We start from the raw sequence: 24,102 nt of genomic DNA, 5'->3' as shown, positions 1-24,102 counted from the left end.
TAGAAAAATTCTAAAATCTAGCACAAGGAAGGAGAAAAATTCAGGGAGATATTTTTTTTAATCTTTCTCAGTGGTACTTCCAGTAGTAGCTTTGAATTCCCAATATTCCTTGGATATCTAATGCAGAACTTGTAGCAATATGTTCGTGTAGCCTTTTCTAGGCACAACAAGACAAAACCTCCAAGACCTCTACAGATTAAAATGAATTCCTTGCAAGATTAGTGCCTGAAGGCCTCATTAATTTTAACACCACTTACAACTGATTATGGGAAGTAGCAGATGTTACTGATTTCTTATAATCTGCAATTTAAGAAAACAGTATATAAATGAAGTCTGTCCATTTTCAGGGAATAGTACGAAAGCTGAATGAAAAGTAAAATGACATTTTCTCTTAATGGTCTGTTGTTTGTTAGACTATGCTATTTCTAGCCTGATTTCAGAAGAAATAATTTGATATTATTGATCTATTAGCTGAAATTTGTTATTTTGTTCCCTTATGGGAAAAGCTGAGTTCAGAAATTAAATTTTTTGTTACTGAACTGTAGATTTTTCACTCACTTGTACCATGCCTCAAATACTCTGATTAAACAACATTACGATAGTGGATTTTTTTAATCTCTTCCCAATATTTATGTAAAAATAAGTATTGAACCTCAGTACATTTTTGAATAGAAAGATTTTACCTTCATCCCCTTTCCACGGGTGTTAAACTCTTATCAGGCTCAATCTGATAGCATATAATTTTTTGGGGGGGGGGCGGGGGGGGAGGATGCAAAGGGGGTCCCACCCCTTTCCTCATCTGAAGTTCTGTATGCACTACAGTGTAGGTGAAATATATTAAGAATATTTTAATAGAGTAAGATGAGAAGGGATTGTTTTATTACTTCTATTATATAGTCTATAATCATGTTATAGAACTAAGAAAATGAGATCCCATTTTAATTCAGTTTTCCTGAATTGAACTTGTCTGTATAGCTAAAATGATTAACGGTGGTCCTGCAAAAGGTTAGAATCAGATTTTTCCCTAATTTTTTTCCCTCATGCATGCTCTTTTCCTCGAATGTGCTCTTTTTTCCTCCCCTTATGATTTACTCAATGAATCTGAATTTTTTTTGAATATTTTGAATTTTCCCTTTTTTAACCTCCAAAATATGAGCCATGTAAACTTTGTCTATGCTAGAAGATTTCTGGAGCATAGAGAAGATTTGTCTTCTGCCACTTTGAAGGTGGATTATCCTTGGGTTTTCAGTTTATGTTCCTCTTGCAAGCTTATTTGGGTATTGATACCAAACCTTTCTGAGTAAATCATTCTGCTTAACACTTCAACTTTTTCTTGTGTTTTGTTGACTATTTTTCATGACTAAGGTTTATTATGAATTTACCGTTATGAACAGAACAACTATGCGAACGGTTGTTAGCGACTTCTTTTTCTGTCTTCTACTAGGCAGGTGTCAGCATTATAGCTGAAGATTTAGAGAGTTTTCACATAAGAGTTACAAACGAAAGGACTATCTTTTTTTAAATACTCTTTCTTTTGAACTGGTGGAAATCATCAGTGGATGACTAGCATGTATTTATTTGTGAGACAAAGTAGGAAAGCTTTCCGGAAGTATCCAGAGCTACATTTCTGACACGCTTACCATCTCCAAATATATATATGTGTGTGTATATATATATTCTCTTTAGAGAGCTTAGTCTGTGCTCTGTTTCATGGAGGACTCTTTCCTTAGAGATGATTGCTAAGCAAAATCTTTCCCTTGCCTAGAATGTTCTACATGAGTTGAGCTGATCTTTTTTTCAGTACAATATGCAATTTTATGGATTTATGTACTAAAGCACAATATGATTTTAAAAAAATAGATCAGCATTTCAAAGGGTTTTTAGATTATCAAAGTGAGTGCCTTAAAGTAGCCATTCCTAAATTCCATTTTTTTGGGACAACAACGAAGCTGAACTGCCTCTGAAGTTCTGGTAGTCATTAAAATAAATAACTGAATAAATTCAGATGGGTTGCTGTCAGGTGAAATGACAATAGTTTATTCAAAGTAATTATAAATCTAAAATTTGAGTTGTGTTTCAGAAACCCTTGAAGACTTTTGTATGGTGCTAAATGCTTTCCACAAGTAATAGAAGTACTAATTTGATGTGCAGGCTGACTGAAGTTTAACTTTCAGTGCCTGTGTGGTGCCTGTGCTAAAAATACCTGTCCACGTATTTACTGTTGTTGAGTGTTGGTACTTTCAGGTGATGTCAAATTGTGCTGATGAGCGGAAAGAAGTTATAATGTGTTGGCTCTGACAAAATGTATTATATGTAAACTCCTTAGCAAAAGAACTAACTTTTTAATAAAATCACAAAAGATCATTGCCTCTATCACCTGATTGTTTAAGGTTAAAAGATGAACGGTAATTTAAGTTGAATTAAAATTTCTTGAGCAGGGAGGGGGAAAAGTTATAGATCTAAGCACGAACTTTATTTTTTAAGTTTCTGTACTAAAACTAAATTTAACCATAAATATTTAAAAGTTAGGTTCACTTACTTCTGTTCTCCAAAAAGTAGTATGGCATGACAAATAATTTTGTAGCACGAGAAAAATACCGTTATCTGAGATACTTCCCTCTTCTATATTTATTTGCTTCACTCAGCAAATTAGAAGTCATATTTCATTTTGGTTGCACTTATTTTTAAACCCAGAAATCAGATTTGGAGTATGAACTGGTTTTCATTTAATTTTGTTTATTTAAGGTAAATTAGTATTTTACCAAATGACTGCTTTACAGTAATCAGTTTTGGTGTCTGTCTTTTCACTAATACTAGGTGCAGATGGTCGTCCTATCTGTTTACCATTTAATGTAAAAGGTTTTTTTTATAATTTTCTTGAAAGTCATTTTATTCTAGCCCTAGGGAAAGTATGGGAAGGATCGTAATTGTTGACTGAGTAGGCAATTGTAATTAGGAAATGTGTATGTTATGATGCACTCTAAGTACTTAATTACATGTACAGTATTTTTTCCAAAGAATCTCTGCATAGGATAAATGATGCTTGTTTACTCATTAAGTAAGTTCACAATCCTCTTTGAAAATGTAATCTTGGAACAGGAAATTTTAGGCAAACGCACTGTTAAATCACATTATTGCTATGTTTGATGTTACTTCTTAAAAATTCTTGTTTTTACTTATTGCTGTGTTTGATGTTACTTCTTAAAAATTCTTGTTTTTACAGGTACCTTGAAGTTCTTTTAAAAGCAGACCTGCCGTTCTGGTTTTTAAACTTTTTCCTAAAATAGCTCACTGAGCTGCCTTAGTGCTCTTTCATTCCTTACTGCTCACTGATTCAGTAGTAAAGCACTGAGGTGCTGCTTGTGTCAACAGTCACTTCCTGCATTTCATGTACTGTCACATGATTGTGTCCCCTGGGGGAGGGAATTCTATTGTAACTTTAATAATAATATAGCTGAAGGTTTACTCTCATCTGGCCAGAAAGTTATGCTCCGTTCCCCTTCAGCCTTCTGTGAACTTAAAAGTAAAGTTCTGCAGTAAAAATATAATGTTATAACTCCTTTGGATTGAGGAACTGAATTCAAGTTTCTGCTTGCTAATCTCTAGCACGTATTTAGGTTGAAGTTGTTTCTTTAAAACTTATGAAGAAACTAGGGCAGAGGTGTCTAAAGCCTATTGGATACTAGTGATCTTTAGAGATTTAGCTGCATGAATGGTACTGTCTCAGCTAAAGGGAAACTCGTTGGGAAAGAGGAAGTGAAATAGAAAATGTTGAATTAATTTTTTTCCCGAAATGATTGGAAAGCAGTGAAGAGAGCTAAAACCATGCACATACTTTACAATATTCTATTTTCCATACAAGCAATTTCACTTGCCACAGAGGCAGGTAATAGTGATTGAGGGGGAAGAACACAATTAGAGATGAGAAGAGGAGGCTCGCTGGCAATCTGTGTTAACATGTGGTCTGCATTATGGAAAAAGTTGATGAAATCTCAGCTAGAATGTGATCTGTCTTGATTTACATTCCCTTCTCCTTCAGAAACAGTTTCTAATATAGAAAGGTCAAGTTCTGCCCTCAGATGTTTCAGTGCAGTGCTCATGAGACTCAAGAGAAGCATGCTTAAAATCTGAGGAACTAAATGTATAATGCAAGGTATTCTTAAGCCATAGTAGCTACTCACTTGTCCAAAGTCCCTACAGTTACCAGCATTTAACCCCAGTAATTTGTAAAACATTTTAAGTTACCTTGAGTATAAAAGACACTTGCAACTTAGTTCATTTCTACAAAAAGCCTGTCTCCACTTGCAGAAGCCCTCTTCTTCTTCTTTTTTTTTAATTACAGAAGGAGATAGAGAGATAAGGATTGATACATAAAGTGTACAAGGAAACAGTGAACCGTTATTAGTCACCATAATAGGTAACAGTGTGCTAATAGTATAACCATTTCCAGGTTTATGCAAGGTATTGGGCAAAGGAGAAATCTGTGGATAGATCTGAAGGAGAATGATGATTGATCTGGCATAATTTTCATTAATTTTAGAATTATTTGGTGAATATATTTCATCCGTCTTTTTGTTTTAGTTGGCATTTAGCTTATTTATTTTGAGGAGAAATTGGAAACATCTAAGAGTTAATTATATTTTTAAGGTGGATTTGTGAATTTGCTTCCTTGTATCTGTTTCTAATAGTGCCTTTTAAAAATATTTCTTTTCAGATGTCTCTCAATGGGGGGGTAAATAAAAATAAAGTATTTGATCTCTGTTACTGTCCAAAGAAGGTTCTCATAAAGGTTCTCATCTGTTTGTAAATTCTTTGAAACAAAGGACAGATGCTGGTTTTAAGATTTTAGATTGTGTACATTTACAGAGTTTGTATCACACCTACTTTTACATGAATTTAGAATGAGCTCGCATGATCTTTCTTCACTGATACACAGTACTGCTGCCCGGAGCATTTAAACCAGGAGGCTTTGCATGTTGTAAAGTCTTAATCTTTCTAAACAAACAATGTTGATAAGAAATGATATATTTCAGTGGAGACACAGCCTTACTGGGAAGATTAACGTTAGCTCTTTGCTTTACTTAGTTCGTTATGGTGTTAGTCCAAAGCTTGACATGTCTCCATTCCAAAGCAGCCAAGGATTCTTAAGTGGTGATATCATCAGTGAGAGAAGATAAAGATCCTCTGAACTGATGTGCTGAGGCTAGTAACAATGTGGCAGAAGTTAAAATTTAAGCAGCTCTTCTTCTTTGTTTGATTTTTCACGCTGCAAACTAAATTATTTCTTTATCTGATGGAAGCAGTTTTGCATGGTGGTAGTGTCTGCTTCGTTTTTTTTTTATCCTGAAAGATCGTTAAATGCTAAATCTTTCTACATCAAAAGAAACTAATTATGTATATCTTGAAATTGATCTATTATGTGTTCAGGTTTTGAGAGCTGAATTTAGCTGGAGAAGTATACTTTCTTTAAAGACTGCAAAATTAGTGTCTGAGGTGTGATAGTTACCAGCAAGACACAGAAGCAAAAAGTAAATGTAGGTCTTAAATCTTCTACTCCTTTGAAAAATTCAGTCATGATGTTCTGATCTATTTTTACCGTGTAGTTTCTATCCTATGGTAAAAACACCAGTAATGCAAGTAAGTATATTTTTAGTTTAGTATTCTTATCTTCTAGAACAAGTAATAGTTATAAAGCACTCAACAAAAGGAGGACGTCTGTAAATCTAACGTTTCTGCGTCTGTGCAGGAATTCACTGTGTTGTACACCATAATTCAGTCTGCTTTTGAATGTCAAACAACGGAACTCAGAAAATCGTCCTTAACGTTATTTCCTAGACTGATAATGAGTTTCTTATCTATTAAGGAGACGTCTAAAATTCGTATTTATTTTCAACCTACAGATTGACAGCTGCTATTGAAATAATATCTTTAACACTTTACGATATGTTTATTTCTGGTCAATGTGACCTATTTGTCAGAGTAATCTGAATAGGGTCTCTTAAATGCGAGTATCCAGTTACATTTCTGTGTGGGCAAATATATGTTACAGAAAAATAGTTTGATAACAAACTCTGTGTAGGATTGACTTCATTAGGACAAGAGATACTGTTTCTAATCTTTGTTAAAATTATGTCTCCACGTACTATTTGGAAGCGTGCCCATTTTTCTCAGAGATGGTAACAAGTTTGCCGAAGTAGTGTTGCTTTGTCTGAGTGTTTCTGTTTTAGCCTTAACCTTTGTAGCATTACCTTTCTTTCAGTGAAGTCCTCTGGCATATAGACTGAGCGCTGGACAATGGTATTCTTGTCAGCATCTGTTATTATTCAAGTCCAGTTGAGTTCAGGCACTGTGATTCTTTGGTGACCTGTAGTATGTGGGAATGCTTTTTTTAAACAAAAAATATTATGCTGTACTAGGAGCAAAGCATTTAGATATAGAATTTTAAAAAAGTAATCTAGTCTCATACTTAGTATCACATCTGGTAGGATTTCACTATGTAGAGCTGACCTTTCAGCCTGTGCAGCCTTGCTTTCCAGTTCTCTGCATTGTAACACCCTTAATCTCAACAGGACTATGCACAAGAAAAAAGATATTTATGATAGTAACTATTTGGTAGATACTGGTCTTTGCTATATGAACTGGCTTTCAGTGAAGAAGAGTGAAGGTCAAATGTGTAAAAGTTCTTTTTTTGTTGTTTTTTTTGTTTTAATTGGAAAGAAAAGGTTTTACTCCCAAGTATAGTCCTGTTACTCAGTATATAGCAAAATGTGAAGTTCATTAGAAACTCTTTCCTCCCCCTCGAAGTTTACATGCTCCTCAGAACAGTCAGACTTTAGTATTTTCTTTTCTATAAAATTGGGATTTTAGGTGGCACTCCACAGTCAGTTAATAAACAGAAGTAGTTTCCTGGTCTCGTTAATTCTCACACTTAAAAATTCCTATAGACATTTTAACTAGAGCTTTTCTAGAACTTCTTTTTTTTTAAAAAGGAAAAAAAAGGAGAGGGGAAAGAAGCAAGGTAAAACAAACTGCCTAACCTTCCTTGATTAAGCAGTTTTTTCTGCTCTCTGGTTCTTTCACATCTTTTTGAAAATTATTGTACTGTGGAAGAAATGAGAAGGAAAATACTTCTGTGATATCTGTTAGATATCTCATGATGGACTGAACGGGACAAAAGCAGTCTTAAAATGGGAGACAAATTCATAAGCTCAGCTTTGAAGTGGCTTTTCTAACTCTATTCAGCTAATTAGCATATAATTATGCTTAGACTATCTGTGATCTCAAGCAGTATACTATATTTCAGTGGGATAATAAGTTTGAGATTGATGTATCAGCATAATTAGTAGCATTCTTGTATTGACACTTTATGTAGTACTTTTGAATTACTTATGTAACATCTTCCATCTAATATTATTCAGAAAATACATTAGCAGTTACTTTTTCATAATCATTCCACGCAAAAAAGTATCCGAAAGTCTTTATAAAATACTTTTTGACAACATTCGTTATCAAAAATTTTTAAATAAATGAACAGGTTCATCAGGGCTGGATATTTCTATCTGCTTAATCACATAGCGAAGCAATTAAAATGCTCAGGTTGTAAAACTAAATTTCATGGAAACTGACAGATTTTTTTTGATTGTAGCTTGCTGCTGTTGCCAGACACCAATATAATACGTGTACTTCTACTTTCAGATATGAAACAAATAATCAGAGAGCTTTACATTTTATTTATGTTAATAAGAATACTATAACTTTTGTCAACAAGAGAGTTAAGTTGATCCAAAATAATAGATTTGGTAACTTGATTTCTCTGGTTCACATTATACTGTGAAAAGAAGCCACTTATCTGCCACTCTAAGTCACTTTCTTCTTATCAGCTGGAGAAAATCAGAATAAAATGGACCATCCTCTCTACTTGGTCTCTGGTGATGATGATCCAGCATTTGTGTTTTATTCAAACCACATGTTCAATAAGCAAAAAAGAGGAAATACATGCTGGTCGTAGGTCAGGTGCAACAGAGTTTATACAGATTTATTTTCTTTGTAGCATCTGCTGTTCTGTATTTAAAGCTGTTGAATGTTGTTGTTTTTCCAGTTATTTTGAGGCCGGTTTTCCGAAGTAGTGACATTTCAGGTTTTGGCACATCCTACTGCCCAGACACTCAACCTTAAACAGCCTGATCCTGCAGATGATAATTCTGCCGCAGACTGGCTCTTCAGAGTTTAAGCTCCCTCATGATCTCATAGGGTGGAAACTGACCCTCTTTGTTTGTGGCCTCAAATACAGAAGACCAAGCCAAAAAAGAACCTGGAAGTGTATTAGGGTGATAGTGGAAGACCAGGATAAAGAATTTCTTTGCTTATCCCTGCTCTGGCATGCAAGAGGGAATGAGGAGAAGGGAACACAAATACACAGCAATCTACAAGTGCAAATTTAATTTTTAAGCAGGTGTAGATTATGACCTACAGGTTTCCATTTTCTTGTAATAAATTACACTTGTCTTTAATTTCAGCTTCACTAGATGTGTCGAAAGGCTCATGCTTATCATTGAGGGAAAATCAGAAGTGACTGTATACATCCATATCAGCTTTATTTGTTGGCTTTATTACTCACCCACTTGTGGTAGTGTGTTTGTAGCTCTGAATTATGAATTATGTCCTATTGGTTAGGAATTTTAAGGCAACAGTTTTAAGTCGCCTTGAATGTTAAATGTGCGGATCAGCCAGCCAAGTCTACATTTGGATTTACAGCAGCTATTTTGTAGATTTATAGCTAATATCCTTTTCTATAATTTTTTTTCTTATGATTTAGGCTTATTTTTCTCCAACCTGCCAACATTGCAAAATGAGTTAGGATTAGGATTAGTAACTTATTGTGAGTTAATTTAGCTGTTACAAGAATCAAGTTGCAGAAAAGGGGAATTCTGGATGGGCATAAGAAAAAAACTTATTCACAGTGAGAGTACTTAAGCATTGGAGCAGGTTGGCCAGAGAGGGTGTGGAGTCTCGGTCCTTGAAGATCTTTAATACTTGACCGAGCAAGGCACTGAGCAACTTGATTTAACTTTGAAGTTAGTCCTAATTTGGGCTGGAGGTTGGATTAGATGACCCTTGGAGGTTACTTCGAATCTATATTTTTTTTCTAAATTTAAACTACCAAAAATAACTGTAAAAGAGACTGGGCATATTAAAGGGGAAGAAAGTCCTCATCTCCTTTCTGCTCTTTAAAATTTAAGGCATGACTTTTTTAAGATATAAAAGGAAAGCAATGGGAACTGGGATGGGTTATCCAATCTCACGCCAGAGTTGAGTACCCAGATTGTGCACAAACATTGTAACAAGTATCTTAAGTGGACGGTGAGGAGTTTTAAATTCCGATTTTTGTAATTAGAATAATTTTGGCTTTTTTAATTGGTTTATGATCGTGTGTTTAGCATTATCTAATATGACAATGTTTCTTTTTTCTTTCTGTCCATTTCCTGGTAGGAATAGGAGGCTTGCAGGATTTTGTGTTGAAGTCTGCAACATTGTCAACATCACTAGCTTGTCCACCATTTACACCTCTCAACTTTGAAGCTACACCAATTGTGCGGGTGGCTGTTGAACCCAAGCATCCAAGTAAGTTTAAAGGTGAATGGGGATAGGATAGTAAGGAAGACTAACCTGATAGCAACCCAGCTTCCCACTCCCAGTAGTTCCACTAGTTAGTGTAATTTATGAGCAAACCATTGACTGAGAGATGGGCCCAGTGTCAGCTGAATAGGTATGTTACCCGGATGGCCATACCTTGTTGGTTTTGAGATTCTTCTAGCCAGTTAGCTCTTATTTTGGTTACTGGGGAGTTACATAACACCTTGTTTGTGCCCGTTAACGGTCACACCTAACACATGCTACGTGATGCTAAGGTTTGATACTCTTTTACTATTAAACTACTTTTTCAAGGTAATTATATCTTTAGGATTTTTCACTTTTGCTAACATTCTTTCTATGTTGTATCATCAAGCTCTTGGTAAAAATTTGCAGTGCCTCTTTTTGTTTTTTTAAACAGGGTTGTATGTCTCTGGCTACATTTGAATTTCTGTCCAGTTTCCATTTGTTGTTGCAGTGTTAGTAGAATCAAAATAACTACCTTTCTGTTCAAGCATAAATGACTCATAACACTAAGATTACATAGTGATAGGACATCTTGGTAACTGTTCCACGTATTTGACCAATAGTCATATACTGTGCATCCTGCATTTGTTAAAGCAGTTTTGAAAGTATTGGATGTTTCTGGTTCTACTGAATGTAGTCATTCATTGAAAATGTTAAAGGAATGCAATTCTAGAGCCATTGAGTGGTGTGGTTTGTGTGTGTGTTAATATTATTTTAATATCAAAATTTCATTTCTCCTCCCTGGTAATTTCTGTGGTTTCCACCAAATTTAATAGAAGGACAGAAGCCTCAAAGGTAGTTACATCTGTAAAAGTTTCCTGAAAATCAGTTGCTGTTTGCAGTAAAGGGAAGGCAACCAGAACTTGGTCACTGTAGGTTTATCTTGAAAGCAATCAGTTAGCCAGTTAACCGCATATAGTCCTGGGGTGGCCCTAGCCTTTTGGCTTGTGTGGGTGCATGCCGCTTCCGCACCAACTCTCTACTTCAAAACTACATTTTATTATTGGGAAAAAAAAAGACTCAAATATGTATTATTTCCTTATGAATTTTTTTGCAATGTAACTGCAAGTCTTTAAATTCATGTCAAAATCTTTGTACTGGTTCCATAACCTCTAAAAGAAAGGAACGGCTATTTGGCCCTCCCTGAGGACTTAACTGTAGAAAACAAGTTTGGAAGTCTCTTTTCAACTGTGATGGCAAACCACGTGAACTGACAGTGTTTCTGCTTTTTACTTGTTTTCATGCCTGATTTTCTAGGTTATTTATCTATTATAGGCTTACAAGATTAGCATTAAATATATAATATTTCTTTTAATAGTCTCTAAATGAATGACAAGTTGAATGTCGCTTGTCCCTCTGAATACGAAAATCTCTTCCTAGAAAGCCTGTGGGCGTTCTTTACCTCATACGAGAAGTAAGAAAAAGGAAATGTAATTTAATTTTGAAAATTTCATTAATTATGAAAGGCTGCTGACACGAGGTATTTATTTTTGTTTTGCTTCTTGCATGGCTTTGGTGTAACTTTGCCAAATCTGACTCAGCTGGAAAGTGGCTGTTCATTCTCCATTAACTTCAAGGCTCTTTTTAGACATCTTCATCTTAGGGACAGCTGTGTTTGTTTCACTGAAACGCTCGTGCGTTTCTGATTTTTCACCTTTTCAGGTTGTGACAGCTTTAGAGCTTTTCAGTGGCTTCCAGCTAGTTTATTTAAATCTTCCTTGTGCTTTATTCACTCTTATGCCTTCTAATAGTCAATGTGAAATCATTCCTGCTGTGGAATTAGTAAGGTTAACATGATGTTGTTTATTTCTTTGGGGCATTTTAAACAGTGGCAATTTACAGGTTGTGACACTTATCCATGAGAGATTGCAAATAAACAAAATAAACTACTGAAAGATAACTTCAAATATTTGTAACAAATGAGAATGACGATACTTCTTGACAATTAGTGAAAATAAGGAGTGCAATCCTGAAATTGTTACTCGGTCAGCGTGTATTAAGAATCATGATCGTTCTTGATAATTAGTGAAAATAAAGACAACAGTTCTGAAACTCTTACTCGGTTTATATTGACAGCATTCAGTTCTTTCACTGCTTATGAGTCACTTCAAATTTCGTACTAAAATATGAGCTGTATCTGCAGTTAATTGTATAAAGGAAACAAGGTAACAACATAATAGCTAGCTTGGTATGCTCAACCTATTGTAAAACTGTATAAAACAGAAACATGCAATCCACTGAAATGTGTATCAATCAATTCGCATGACTTTATAGTGTGAATTTTATCATCAGTACATAAATTCTTGGTTACAAATTATGAGTATAGCTTATGTCTCGAACCATACCACTCTGCATTGAGTCACACCAGACTTGGTATGACTCAAATTTGCCCAGAGAAAGACTTCAGAACTTAGCTGAAAATTTTTGAATATACAAAAATGCGTATTTGTGTTTAGGCTGCCATAAAAATGAATGTCACTATTTCTCACTTTACATAAGTATGTCTTGGTTCAAATATTTCTTCTTCAGTGTTACTTTGTTGATAATACCTTATTTTACTAGGTGATATGCCTCAGCTGGTCAGAGGAATGAAGCTTTTAAACCAAGCTGATCCATGTGTCCAAGTTTTAATCCAGGAGACAGGAGAGCATGTGCTAGTAACGGCAGGAGAAGTTCATCTTCAGCGTTGCTTGGATGACCTGAAAGAAAGGTTAGAGGGGCAAGGAGGAAGAAATACTTTCAGTTCAGTAGCTTTCTGTTTTATTTCTTGGTCAGTTGAATGTATATCTTTGATTTATATTCTGGTAAAGTAGAAGACTGATCCAGCAGCGCTTTTTGCTTTTGGATCATAAATATACTTTTTTATAGCTTTAAAATTACTTGCAGATGGCAATAGCCACTAGCTACCCACTTCTGTACAGGTTATTCACTTTTTGAGCACATTGTAGAAGTCAAATTGCAGTAGGTTCAGGATTTTACTTAAGAATATGACGTACAATTTGTACAAAATAAAAATTGTAAGGGGAAAAAGATCTGACAACTTGACTCTGAAAAGTTCGGAAGTAACAAGGCCAAAATTGTATTTGCACACTTTATCCTGTTCCTTTGCTCTTTACATTGATTTTTAAATAATGGTAATCTATGCTCCTATTTATAACCAATATTTTCTCTAAGCATAGACGTATGCAGTTAGCATCCTCTAATGTTTCTTCAAACAATGAAAGAATATTCATCTGAAACCATCCTTTCTTATAACTTCTACTATCTGTTATGTTTTCTAAGAAGTTTCTGTAATACTTCTGTCCACATGCTTTTACTCTAACTGTCTTTGTAAAGCAAAAACCAAATCTGATGAGGGGTGCTGGAAGGTCTGTCTTACTCTGCCTATATCCATTTCAGTTAACATCAAACACAACTCTCTCTTATGGAAGTTACAATCATTCACTTTTAAAATCTGATGGCATATACATATTTTTACTGTTACCCCCTTTACAGCTTGGGCAGTGCAACATATTTGTACTGTTTTTAAAACCAGACATACTATTTATGAACATACCTCGCATGTATATAACATGTCAGGTGGAGGAAAACCAGTTGTGACTGTCTTCAGCTATGGTTAGCGTAGCATATCCCCCCAAAGTGTATGTAGGCCTTTATCATTGGTCAAACTCTGGAAAAAATAAATAAGAAAACTTACTGCTATATGCTGGAAAAATAGGACTACAGTGAGCAGCTAGCAGCAATCCCTGTATTTACATTCATAACCTTTTCCTTTGTAAAAATAGTTCTGAGATTTTTCTGAGACCCCATCTTGTTTGGTTTTTGTTTTGAGAACTAAACTGTGAAGAGTTACCATTTTTTGTTTCCGTAACTTGTTTGTCTCAAGAAAATGTTGTCAGTGTTCCAAAATACCAAAGCACATAGACATTCTGTGCTTGTACTATATAGAAAGTAGAGCAAGAAAATGAAAACGAGAAACACTTGGGAGCACAGGAAAGCAGGACTCCCACTATTGACCCACTTGGACCTGACATATGGTTCATTTGCTTTTTTGCTTACCTCTGGGCATGAGCCCCCACAAGGTGTAGGGAGGATTAGTTAGCCCGAGCTCCTTCTCACCACCTCTGAAGACTTACCCCACCTCAGCAGTCGTCCTTTGCAAATAAGCCCATGAGGCAAGATTTGTCCCTTCCTTTTCTCCCACATTTGTGGGAGGAAAAGTAAAGTATGGAATCTCTTTGTCTCATGTTCTTCATGGATTACATGTAATTTCTGACAGCAGGAAACTTCTCTCAGTTAACTAATTTCGGTTAACTATGAAATTGTGAAGAGGAAAAGTTGTGGTCTGAAGCTTTAGTTATATTGGCTATTTGTGTACTTCTGTACAGATGGTTGGCTTCTGTGTGCACCTAATTTGGAACAGCGCATTTTGAATTGGGAATTGAGAGAGTGTATGATAACCTTAAAATCTGACCCCAGAAATTTGTCCCAAAAAATATTGGGAAGGATTAGTCAAAACATGTAAGTTGTATTTGAAGCAGATGGGAAGGATTCTAATCTTAGCATCTATCATAATCCTATCAGCTGGGTTTTGAAGAGTTGACGTTTTTTGGAGAAATTCAAGAAACTGAGCTGGTTCTGCTAAATTGAAAGAGTTTGAATCACACAGAACAGTCTTTGGTAAGATGTTAATTGAACTTTTCAAATGCTGATATTTCATTTTAGCTTTCCAAGTGTGTATTCAGAGAATTATGTTAAAGTGGTACTTCCTCTCAAAGATGCAGAAAAGTCAGGGAAACAGAAGGTCAGAGTCTTAAAACTCATCCATATTTATTTAAGCAATTAAATATGATTGTTCTACTTAATTTCCTTAAATTATTTATGATTTTTTTTTTCTTCCTAATTAACCCTTGTAGAGTAGAATAATAAATTGGACTATTGGGGAAGATGCACTATGACACAAAACTTTCAATATTTTATTCTCTCCAGCTTATAATAGAAATTCGTTAGAACTCTCTATCCAAAAATGTTAAAATACCTAGTATGAGGGGATTAAATTATGCTGTTATTCAGAATGAGGAAACTAAGGGAATGTGGATAGTGATTTGTTTAGTATCATACAAGTAATATATGGAAAACTGCAAAAAGTCTAGCTATCCTGGTTTTGAGTGCTGTGAAAATAAAGTTTACAGTTATATTTGTTTCCTTATCAAGTTGTTTTTCATGCAACCAAAAATTTATGAAAATTTGGGAGAGTTTAGTTAGTCCTCAAGTAGAGTCTCTTTGGTTAGTTTAACGAACTTGCTTAGACCCCATGAGTGGTTAATAAAGAAATGCAACACTGAACTTTGAACCTCTGTGAGGTAAATGTAATATATAATTCTTTATTTTCTACCATCACTCTCAACATTTGATATGCCTGAAATGTTTCAACTGACTTGAAAGCATCACTTTCTGTCATGAAGTTGTTGTAACAGTGGTTCTCAAAGCAAAGGGTTATTTAATTTCTGTTAATCTAGTGCTGGTTACCAGAATAAAGCAGTGCTTCACTTGCATTTCTGTGTAATAACCCTTCTGGCAGTTTTTATTCATGTACAGATGCAAGACACATCCAAGCCCAATCCTGGTTTTTGTTTTGTTTTTTCCTTCGAGCACATTCTTCTTGGAGTTTAGACTAATAGCTTCTAAAATAACCTGTTTCAGAGCAATTTTTGGTGCAATGAATTGCACCTCACGTGGAGGCTTAGTGCAAAGTTTAATAAAAAGACTTCATAAATACCAACACTACAGATCACAGAGGAGCAGAGACAATAAGTATAAATCACTCCAACTTGTGAATTGGAATAAGTTACTTTAGGGCTCCCAAGTTCGCGCTGCAAAAGACAGTTCAAGTTCGCGCTGCAAAAGACAGTTCAAGTTCGCGCTGCAAAAGACAGTTCAAGTTCGCGCTGCAAAAGACAGTTCAAGTTCGCGCTGCAAAAGACAGTTCAAGTTCGCGCTGCAAAAGACAGTTCAAGTTCGCGCTGCAAAAGACAGTTCAAGTTCGCGCTGCAAAAGACAGTTCAAGTTCGCGCTGCAAAAGACAGTTCAAGTTCGCGCTGCAAAAGACAGTTCAAGTTCGCGCTGCAAAAGACAGTTCAAGTTCGCGCTGCAAAAGACAGTTCAGTTAGTTATTTCTCAAGGCTCAAGTAATTTAGATCAGAACTGATCATTTACTTTGAGCTATGTTTGCTTGGATGACAAACAAGCATATGCATTCCTGAATGCATTTTATTAGCCTCCCAAAGGTCTGTCTATTCAAGTCATGTAAGTAATTCTTTAAGTCACAGATGATCTAACAGGGCTTTCATTAATTTTGGCTTTGAATATAAACTATGTAAACAGTCTTTTAACATGAAGCTCTAACTGCTCCTTCTTTGCAGGGATTGGTGAATTTATCCTTATCCAAAAATTAACTTCCTAGTTGTCAATTAAAATAGTTGTGCATAAACATTCAGTAGCAGAAATATTGTATAAATAAAGGTAAATAACATCTGGTCCTTAGAAATAGGCCCAGATGTTTTAATACGGAGCATAACTTAGCTGGCAATGTCAAACATTATTTTTATACTTTCATACCATAATAATACACCAACAACCATTCTCCATTGGTCTGGTGCTAATTGTTTTCCGTGTAACTTACTGTACCAGGGGTTGTAATGGCAGCAGGGAGATAGGTGCTAATCAGTAGGATATAATTTTAACTTCTAGATTATATAGCTAGAAAAAGTTGTTATAAATCTTTGAAAACATAGAATTACCATTTTACCAGTAATATGAACGTTTCATTTCCAACCAAGGTGTTTGCTAGGAGATTTTGCTATGAGGCTCTAGTTTTTCCCTTCAGACAAGGTGAAAAATACAGACCATTTTCCAGATCTGACAGGAAGCTTTCATCTTTGCCATATCTTTAAATGAGTTAAGTCCTAAATATATATAAACAGTGCTGATTATGTGTACTTAATAAACATCAGTTTCACTGTTCTAAAAAATAGGGGGTTTACCATCGTGCTGTTGGCAACAATCAGCTCTTGTGCTTACACTAAATACCTAAAATACAATACAGGGTATTTTTTAAAGTCATGAAGTAGTACTAAAAAGTAAAGCAGGTGGTCTTTTATGAATTAATATCGAGATGTTTCTTAAAGCTCTAAAGAGCTTATAAGTCTGGAATTTCCTAGCTGGGTAGTAAAATAAGGCATAGATACACCTGAAGGTGAGAAGCTTTTACTCTTATAGCATTTTAATGACTAGTAATTAATTTTCCTTTTCTTATGAAATATCTTTTAACATGTAGGGAAGGTTTTCCTGCAGAGCACTTGCATCAAGAAAATTAATTAATAAGTGCAAACTGAAAATGCAATCTGAAAAATGTTGTTGTTTAATACCGTTGCTGTGAAAAACATACCAGTTACCTTAATAATCACATTTTACCGCTATTACAAATGTCTTACAGGCATACTATGATGTTACTGAAACGTCCTTCATTATATCTTATTGTGGCCTGCTGTACTTGCTTTGTTCTGTATGTTTTTATTTCCAAGGCAGTTTTTCTTCATTGTCTAGAGTATTTCCCATCAATTTAGTTTAAAGGGGGAAAGAAAAGGCCTTTCAGATTGTATCTTTAAACTCTTGACCCAAGAGTTTAAAGTTGCTAGTACTCTTGGCAAAGCAGAACATAAATGGTTTAACAGGCTGAGCTGCTGTGTTAAGGGTTTATTTTTATTTTTTCCTTTCTTCTGGTGTGGAAGTGGATCAATAATTTCACTAGTTCTTATCTATGAAGAACAGACCAAAATCCTCACCCACTGTCTCATACTCCATTTTACTTTGTGCTTTCTGTAACACTTCAAAGATAGAGACTGAAATTAGCTTTTTTTACTTAGTCCATAATAAAGATTCATCTACAGCATTAAGGGTTTGTTTGGTTGATTTTTTTCTATTATGGAAGGTTGTTATCTTTCAGGAGCTTCTTATATAACTAACACATTGAAAAATGCTTAATGACCCGTTATTTGAAGTTATACTTACCCAAGCAAATTATTAAAAAAAAAAAAAAAAAAACTTAATTTTCATTAAGGCTACTGTACAATTTAAAGCTACTTGAAATATGTTAGGGAAAGGGATTGTGTTTTGTCTTAAAGCAGAGAAAAACCTACTACTAATGACATATCTATGCATTAAACTAGTCAAGAAGACGTATTTGAGTTTAACTGCTCATACGTGGTAGCATGTGTAGATAGATTTGGCATAATTCCATGAAGAATGTGTCCCTATACAGCATTACTTAGGAGTAGCTATTTCAGTTAAAATTCATTCCCTTCCTCAATCCAATTTAACATTTTAATGTAGACAGTCTTTGACTTCTCCCTTCAGAACAATGCCTTGTATGTTTACATTTTTAACAAGATCACAATTATGACTGATACTTTAGGTTTGCAAGGAGAATAATGGCTAAGGCTTCCACTGGCTAATCACAATATAAATTCACCAGGGGCTTTTTTCCTTCATTAGTCGTCTTTCTGCTTCCATGCTGCAGTGCTAGTTTCATACACGTGGGCAACACAATATTGTGCCTCTTCAGTGCTGTAATTTGAATCTAATGTGCCAAAAGTATGGAGGAAAAGGATGCATCAGCTTTCTGTAATAGCTGTAGAGAGAGTAATTCTCTTTATTTGAACCCAAAATGTTTTAAAACCGTAGCTCCATACTTATTTACAGAAACCTCTTTGGCTTACCCCATGCTTCATTTTTTTCAGAGCATCTCACTGTATAAACAGCTGTACTGGTTCAAATCAGCTAGTTCAGATCTAGCTCACTGTCCTGTCTCTATCAGTGTGGCCTAAAGCAGATGTCTGGGAAAGAGTGAAAACAAAGCGTATGTAAAAGCTCTGCTACTGCTTTCCCAGGCCTTGATCATTTTTGGTCCAGGCAGTTTTTGGAGCCTGTTGTGGTTTGCTTATCAGTTAATTGCTATCAACCTTCCCCATGCCCCTCATCATTTTGTAGACTTCTATCACATCCTTGAAGCATCTGAAGACTACTTGTACTATCATATCTTTGATCATCCTTGTTCTTGATCTTTCAAGTTCTATTGTATCCTTTTGAGAGGAGAGAACAAGAAAGGCATATAATATTCAAGATATGGGTGAGCCAGTGATTTATACAGTGATATAATGATGTTTCTTTTTTTCCCCCTGCCTCTGTTCCTTTCCAAATCTTTCTGAAGTCATAAGAAGCCATGCCTCTTTTTTGAAGTATGTTACCTTTTTAAGAGCTTGTGAGTTTGAAATGCATAATCTAGTAATCTGTGTTGCAGTCAAATTTAATTCATGAATGTTTGTTCCGTGTTGAGGCCTGGCACTGTCCCCAGTTTTAAACTAATTCTTTAATTTAAAACTAATTCTAAAACTTTATTTTGTAGGTTTGCAAAGATAGAGATTAGTGCATCAGCACCTATTATTCCATTCCGAGAGACAATAACACGACCTCCAAAAGTTGATATGGTGAATGAAGAAATAGGAAAACAACAGAAGGTTGCAGTGATACATCAAACAAAAGAGGACCAAAATAAAATTCCTGAAGGAGTTCAAGTTGACTCAGATGGGCTCGTTACAATATCTACTCCAAATAAGCATGCTACTCTCAGTGTAAGAGCAATGCCGCTTCCTGAGGAGGTGACTCGACTTCTTGAAGAAAATAGTGACTTAATTCGAACTATGGAACAACTTAATACATCTCTGAATGAGGATAAAAAAACCCATGAGATAAATCAGAAGACTATTGATAGGATCAAGGAATTTAAACAAAAGTTAGAGCAAGGGCTGCAGGGGAGAAAGTGGAGAAATGCTGTTGATCAGATTTGGTCATTTGGACCACGGAAGTGTGGGCCTAATATTTTATTATATAAATTTGAAGGTTATAAAAAGTCTGTGTGGCAGTGCCTTGAGAATGCTGTGAAAGAAGTAAGTAAATACAGAGATTTTGACAACAGCATAATAAGTGGGTTTCAACTGGCTACACTTTCTGGTCCCATGTGTGAAGAACCTCTCATGGGTGTTTGTTTTACGGTGGAAAAATGGGAAATGAGTAAAGTTGGAGAGGTACTGTCAGCGAGTAGTCAGGCTTCAGGGGAATGTGATGCCCTAGAACACGAACAAAAAGAAGATACTGCTTCTCTAAGAAATAGTCATATAGCTGAAGTTTGCGGTGAAGATGAACACCAAGACGGCAATCAAAGTGTTCCAAGATCACCTGAGAAAACTAGTAAACACAAGGCAGAAGTTTTACTTGCAGATTGTTATGGTCCCTTCTCTGGACAACTGATTGCCACCATGAAAGAAGCTTGTCGTTACGCTTTGCAGGCGAAACCACAGAGGCTTATGGCAGCAATGTACACATGTGAAATTATGGCTACTGCTGAAGTTTTAGGTAAGACAGACAAAATAAGCCTGTGACGAGAGTTTGCTTTCCAAGTTAAAACCTGAGGTTTTGTAAATTAGACTGGATCAAAAAGTCTAACTTGATTAAAACTTTGCAGAAGTATTTTATAGTTCTCCAACAGATGTGTGCCATGCCTCTCTGGCTGTAGTATTTATTTAGAATGCAAATTTAGCATTCTTCTTGCTTATCTGAAACACAAGTATAAGCAAGAATATAAAGCCCTTTTGGAAGTGCAAGATATAAAATGTTACTTTCTGATGAGATTTATGTAGTAGCAACTTCAGTATTTAAACAAAGACTAATATTACACTTCATAGTTTAAATAGTAATTCCAGGAAAAAATGCTGAGGAAAGCATTTTAGAGGGGGGATGTTGTTTTCATTAGAGTCTTGGCTAATATATCCCACTTCAAGATGTTTTAAGTTAATATAATCAATGTAGAAATAAAATTAAGAAAAAAAGAGAATCTTAAATTATTGTTGCTGTCCGGTTGTTAGGTTTTTCTGCTAGTCTCCATATCCTCTGGTATGCAAGATACTCACTTTGCAAACCCAGTGCATACCAAATTTGTGTCACTAATATTACCTTACCACTTACACCTACTTAAACTTGTTTTTATGACCTACTTAAAATACCACTTAACTCACCCTAATATTTGTTTTCGGAGTTTTCCATGAATCTGGTCCAATACACTGAGGTTTTATTTAAAACTAACATTCCATTGTATTTAAGTCATCACCAAATTTACTTTGACAGCACTACTTATGACAGAAAATATAGTATATCCCACATGCAATAATGAAAGATTTGGTTATTTTTGTCAAAATACATGCTGTCATGAGCACAAGTGTGCTGATACCATTTTTCCTCCCCTGTAACTGCTATGAAGAGCAAAATTCATGCCTTAAAGCATGAACAAAAGAAATGCTTTAGACTTTGCAATTGTTTCGTGCAGCTGCATGACCCTGTTCTGTTCTGGAGGTGTTCTTTAGTAGGCCTGTTAAGGAGACCTGCAGTAAATTTGTTAATATATATTACTTCAAGTTGCAACTTACTATGGTATACTTCTGCGTTTTTTTTAAACTTTCTGGAACCTGTAAGAATGATCATCAAAATAAAGCTTGGCAGTGTTATGTGTTACTGTTCCAGCAGCACATCAACACCACAGAATCTCTGACAATGTAGGAATTTAAGAAAGTATGTTAACACTATTCTCTAATGTATAAACACATGTTTATTTTTTTAATGAGTGTAAGTTAGGATTCAGACATGCAAGTGAATTGATGCAGTTTAATGAATGTGAGCTGTGCGATAATAATCATGGACATATGCTTAGTTCATTACAAGTTCATTTACTGTTTATTACAGAAGCTTAAGCTAATAAATTGCCTCCTCACTGGGGAAAGTGAAGAGCGTGCATGCTCTCCAGTAAGACACGTCAGTTGGCAAGTGGTATACCACTGGCTTGTGTAACGTGAAGTGTTTCAGTTAGCTTTCCATATGTTGATACCCAACTTGAGTTTAGTATAGCACAACATTATCTGCTTGTTTCTAAGGTGTTATAGAAAGCTGTATAGTAGTTGTCTCAGTGTATAAAGTTTTTCTATCAGGCTTTTCTGACAGTGAAAGTAAGCTGAACTGGGACTGAGGAGAAGGGCAAGGAGAGAAGAACATAGAAATGTGTTAAAGCTTACATGTGTCCTGTGGAGTGCGCTTTGGTGTAGGGTAGTTAAACTTGGATCCCATGTACACCTGGTATTTTCCAGGAGGTTATGCTTTCAGTACCTCATTCCTGCAATCCTTTCACTGGAAAACTCCCTAAGGCCGGAGTGTATAAAAATGGAAGTTCTTTGTGTAAACTGCCGAAAGCTGAAGAACCTTGTGAACCAGTATCACGTTTTTAATGATTATTTCCCTTTTGCCTGTTGATATTCCTACGTTTTGAGCTCTTTTCCTTGCCATCTCCCTTTTCTGTTCTGGGAAAGGATTTTACTAGACTGCTTTGTGGCTTTTGTTTTTGGATTTTGATAGCAATTTTTATGTTGTTATATATATTTCTCTAGCATTCTGGCTCATAGCAATTTAGTGTAAAAGTCGCGTCACTTCGTAGTATTATCTCTAGCTCTGTTGTGTAAGTAAGAGCATGCAGCTTCCAAACGAGAAGAACAGCCCCTTCTTCCCTATTTGTTAATTTTATGGTTAATGTTATATTAATTTTAGGCTCTTGGAAACAGTGATCCTGTTGTCCTTCGACAATATTCCACTCCAGTGTGACACTAGATCTGTGTAGCGTGCAAGGAATACAGAAGTTGTGTAGCATTTTCACTAGACCTACCCATCTTGAAGGATGCTGCAGTACAGTAAAGTGGGTGAACAGGACTTGCATACGTTTCAGCTCTTTAAAATATTTACCTTTAAAATAAGTCTGTTCTGTATGCTGCAGCACCATCAAGCTGTTTCTGAAGTCCTATCATTGTTTCAAAATACTTTGCTAACTGTTTTGAATAGGAAGGCCTTTTAGCATTTCGCAGTGGTCTGTGCTGCTGAAACCTATTTAGCTTCAGCTAAACAGTGCAGAAGTGGAACTGGAATTTCTGCAGTATAGTGCAGGCTGCCCCTAGTGGGGAAACTGAAGACCTCCTGTAGTCTTTCTGTGATAGCCCTAACTGAGATTACATACTCCAGACTACTTGGATGAGATGGAAACCATTTAGTAAGCTAAATAACTTGTTTTCTGGTGTTTTGTGTTTTTCACTGTCTTCAAAGAATTATGACCAGAAAGTATGTCCATCTCAAATGCTATTTGATAGATATTGCTGCTAGTATCTCACTAATACACGTGTGAAGTTTCATGAGTCCTGCTTAACACAATTAGTAAATATTTTGAATTATAATGTTAATAACCTGTAAAGTGGTTTTGGATTAGTTTTAACAAATAGCTTTAATATATATTGTATGGTACTATTAATAGGTGCAGTGACCTTGACGTGATGCCCTTGTGCAGTGTGTACATTTAAGCTTGCATTTTAAAGCAGTAAATGCATGAACAATAAATCATTAATTTTGAGCTGTACAGAGATATGACCCCTTTATATTTCAGAATTTCCTGGACTCACTGAAGTCTCTTCAGACTGGAAATCATTTAGTTTATGCTAACAAGACTTAAATATGCATGGCAAACTCAGCAAGTTATCTGCAGAATACCTTAATCTTTGTGTGATTTTAAATTTAGAATGTTAAGTATTTCCTCACTTTCTTACAAGCAGTGAGATGATTACCATGTGCGTAGTGAAGGTGAAGTTCAGTCAGAGGACCAGCGAGGAGGTCCCAGTAATGGCCTGAGCAGATAAAGTTATTAGTGATGGTGGAAAGAACTGTCCAATCCACATTTTATTAGAGAAGGATCAATTCTGAAAAGATGGGGACTGAACTGGGGCTTCGTTAGCTGCATCTGACAGGAAGATGCAACTGTACCATCCGAGTGCTTGTGCGGACTTTCGTGACCAAAGGTCCAGATTCTGTCTTTAAAATAGACCCATTCCAACATTTCCTCTGATATTCCCCCAAAGGCTTACAATGTATATGCAAATCAATGTGTGTAGCTGTAGTAGTTAATGAATATCTCTCTGCCAGGACAGAATTGGTGACAAGTGTTATCAAATAGTGGTGTGTCTCCAATTATTTCCAGTAAGAGTCAGTTTTGCCCAGCTGTTTAAAAGCCAGCAGTATACAGCCATGTTTTTTTTTCAGTCCAGTGTAATTTAAAATCTTTGAACCTCTTAGTGGTATAAACTTGTTCTTCACTATAAGGTATCTTTAAAATTAACTAGTACATCTAATCTTATTAATTCTTCACATTTTTTAAATGAAGGCATTTCTAGCATTTTTTCAATGTATAGGTTTTCTTGTGTTTGTATCAGCTTGATCAGTAGAAATGTATTTGTTAGTTTTTGTTGGTAGAAT

General features: G+C 35.5%; 1 protein-coding gene across 7 annotated transcripts in view; it reads left to right on the top strand.

Annotated features, from left to right (window-relative positions):
* The window catches only part of EFL1 (elongation factor like GTPase 1), a 94,770-nt gene that overhangs the window by 54,321 nt on the left and 16,347 nt on the right, over nt 1–24,102 (top strand). For all 7 annotated transcript variants that reach the window (XM_068957985.1, XM_068957984.1, XM_068957983.1 and 4 more), the window contains exons 16-18: nt 9,490–9,621; nt 12,220–12,367; nt 19,121–20,127. In XM_068957985.1, the coding sequence (XP_068814086.1) occupies nt 9,490–9,621; nt 12,220–12,367; nt 19,121–20,127 (1,287 nt within the window). The remainder of the gene's footprint in view (nt 1–9,489; nt 9,622–12,219; nt 12,368–19,120; nt 20,128–24,102) is intronic.

The sequence above is a fragment of the Struthio camelus genome, chromosome 12 (genome assembly GCF_040807025.1).
Source record: "Struthio camelus isolate bStrCam1 chromosome 12, bStrCam1.hap1, whole genome shotgun sequence".
Lineage (NCBI taxonomy): Eukaryota > Metazoa > Chordata > Aves > Struthioniformes > Struthionidae > Struthio > Struthio camelus.
Note: the sequence above shows the minus strand (reverse complement) of the source record. Positions and strands in the feature narration are given on the sequence as shown.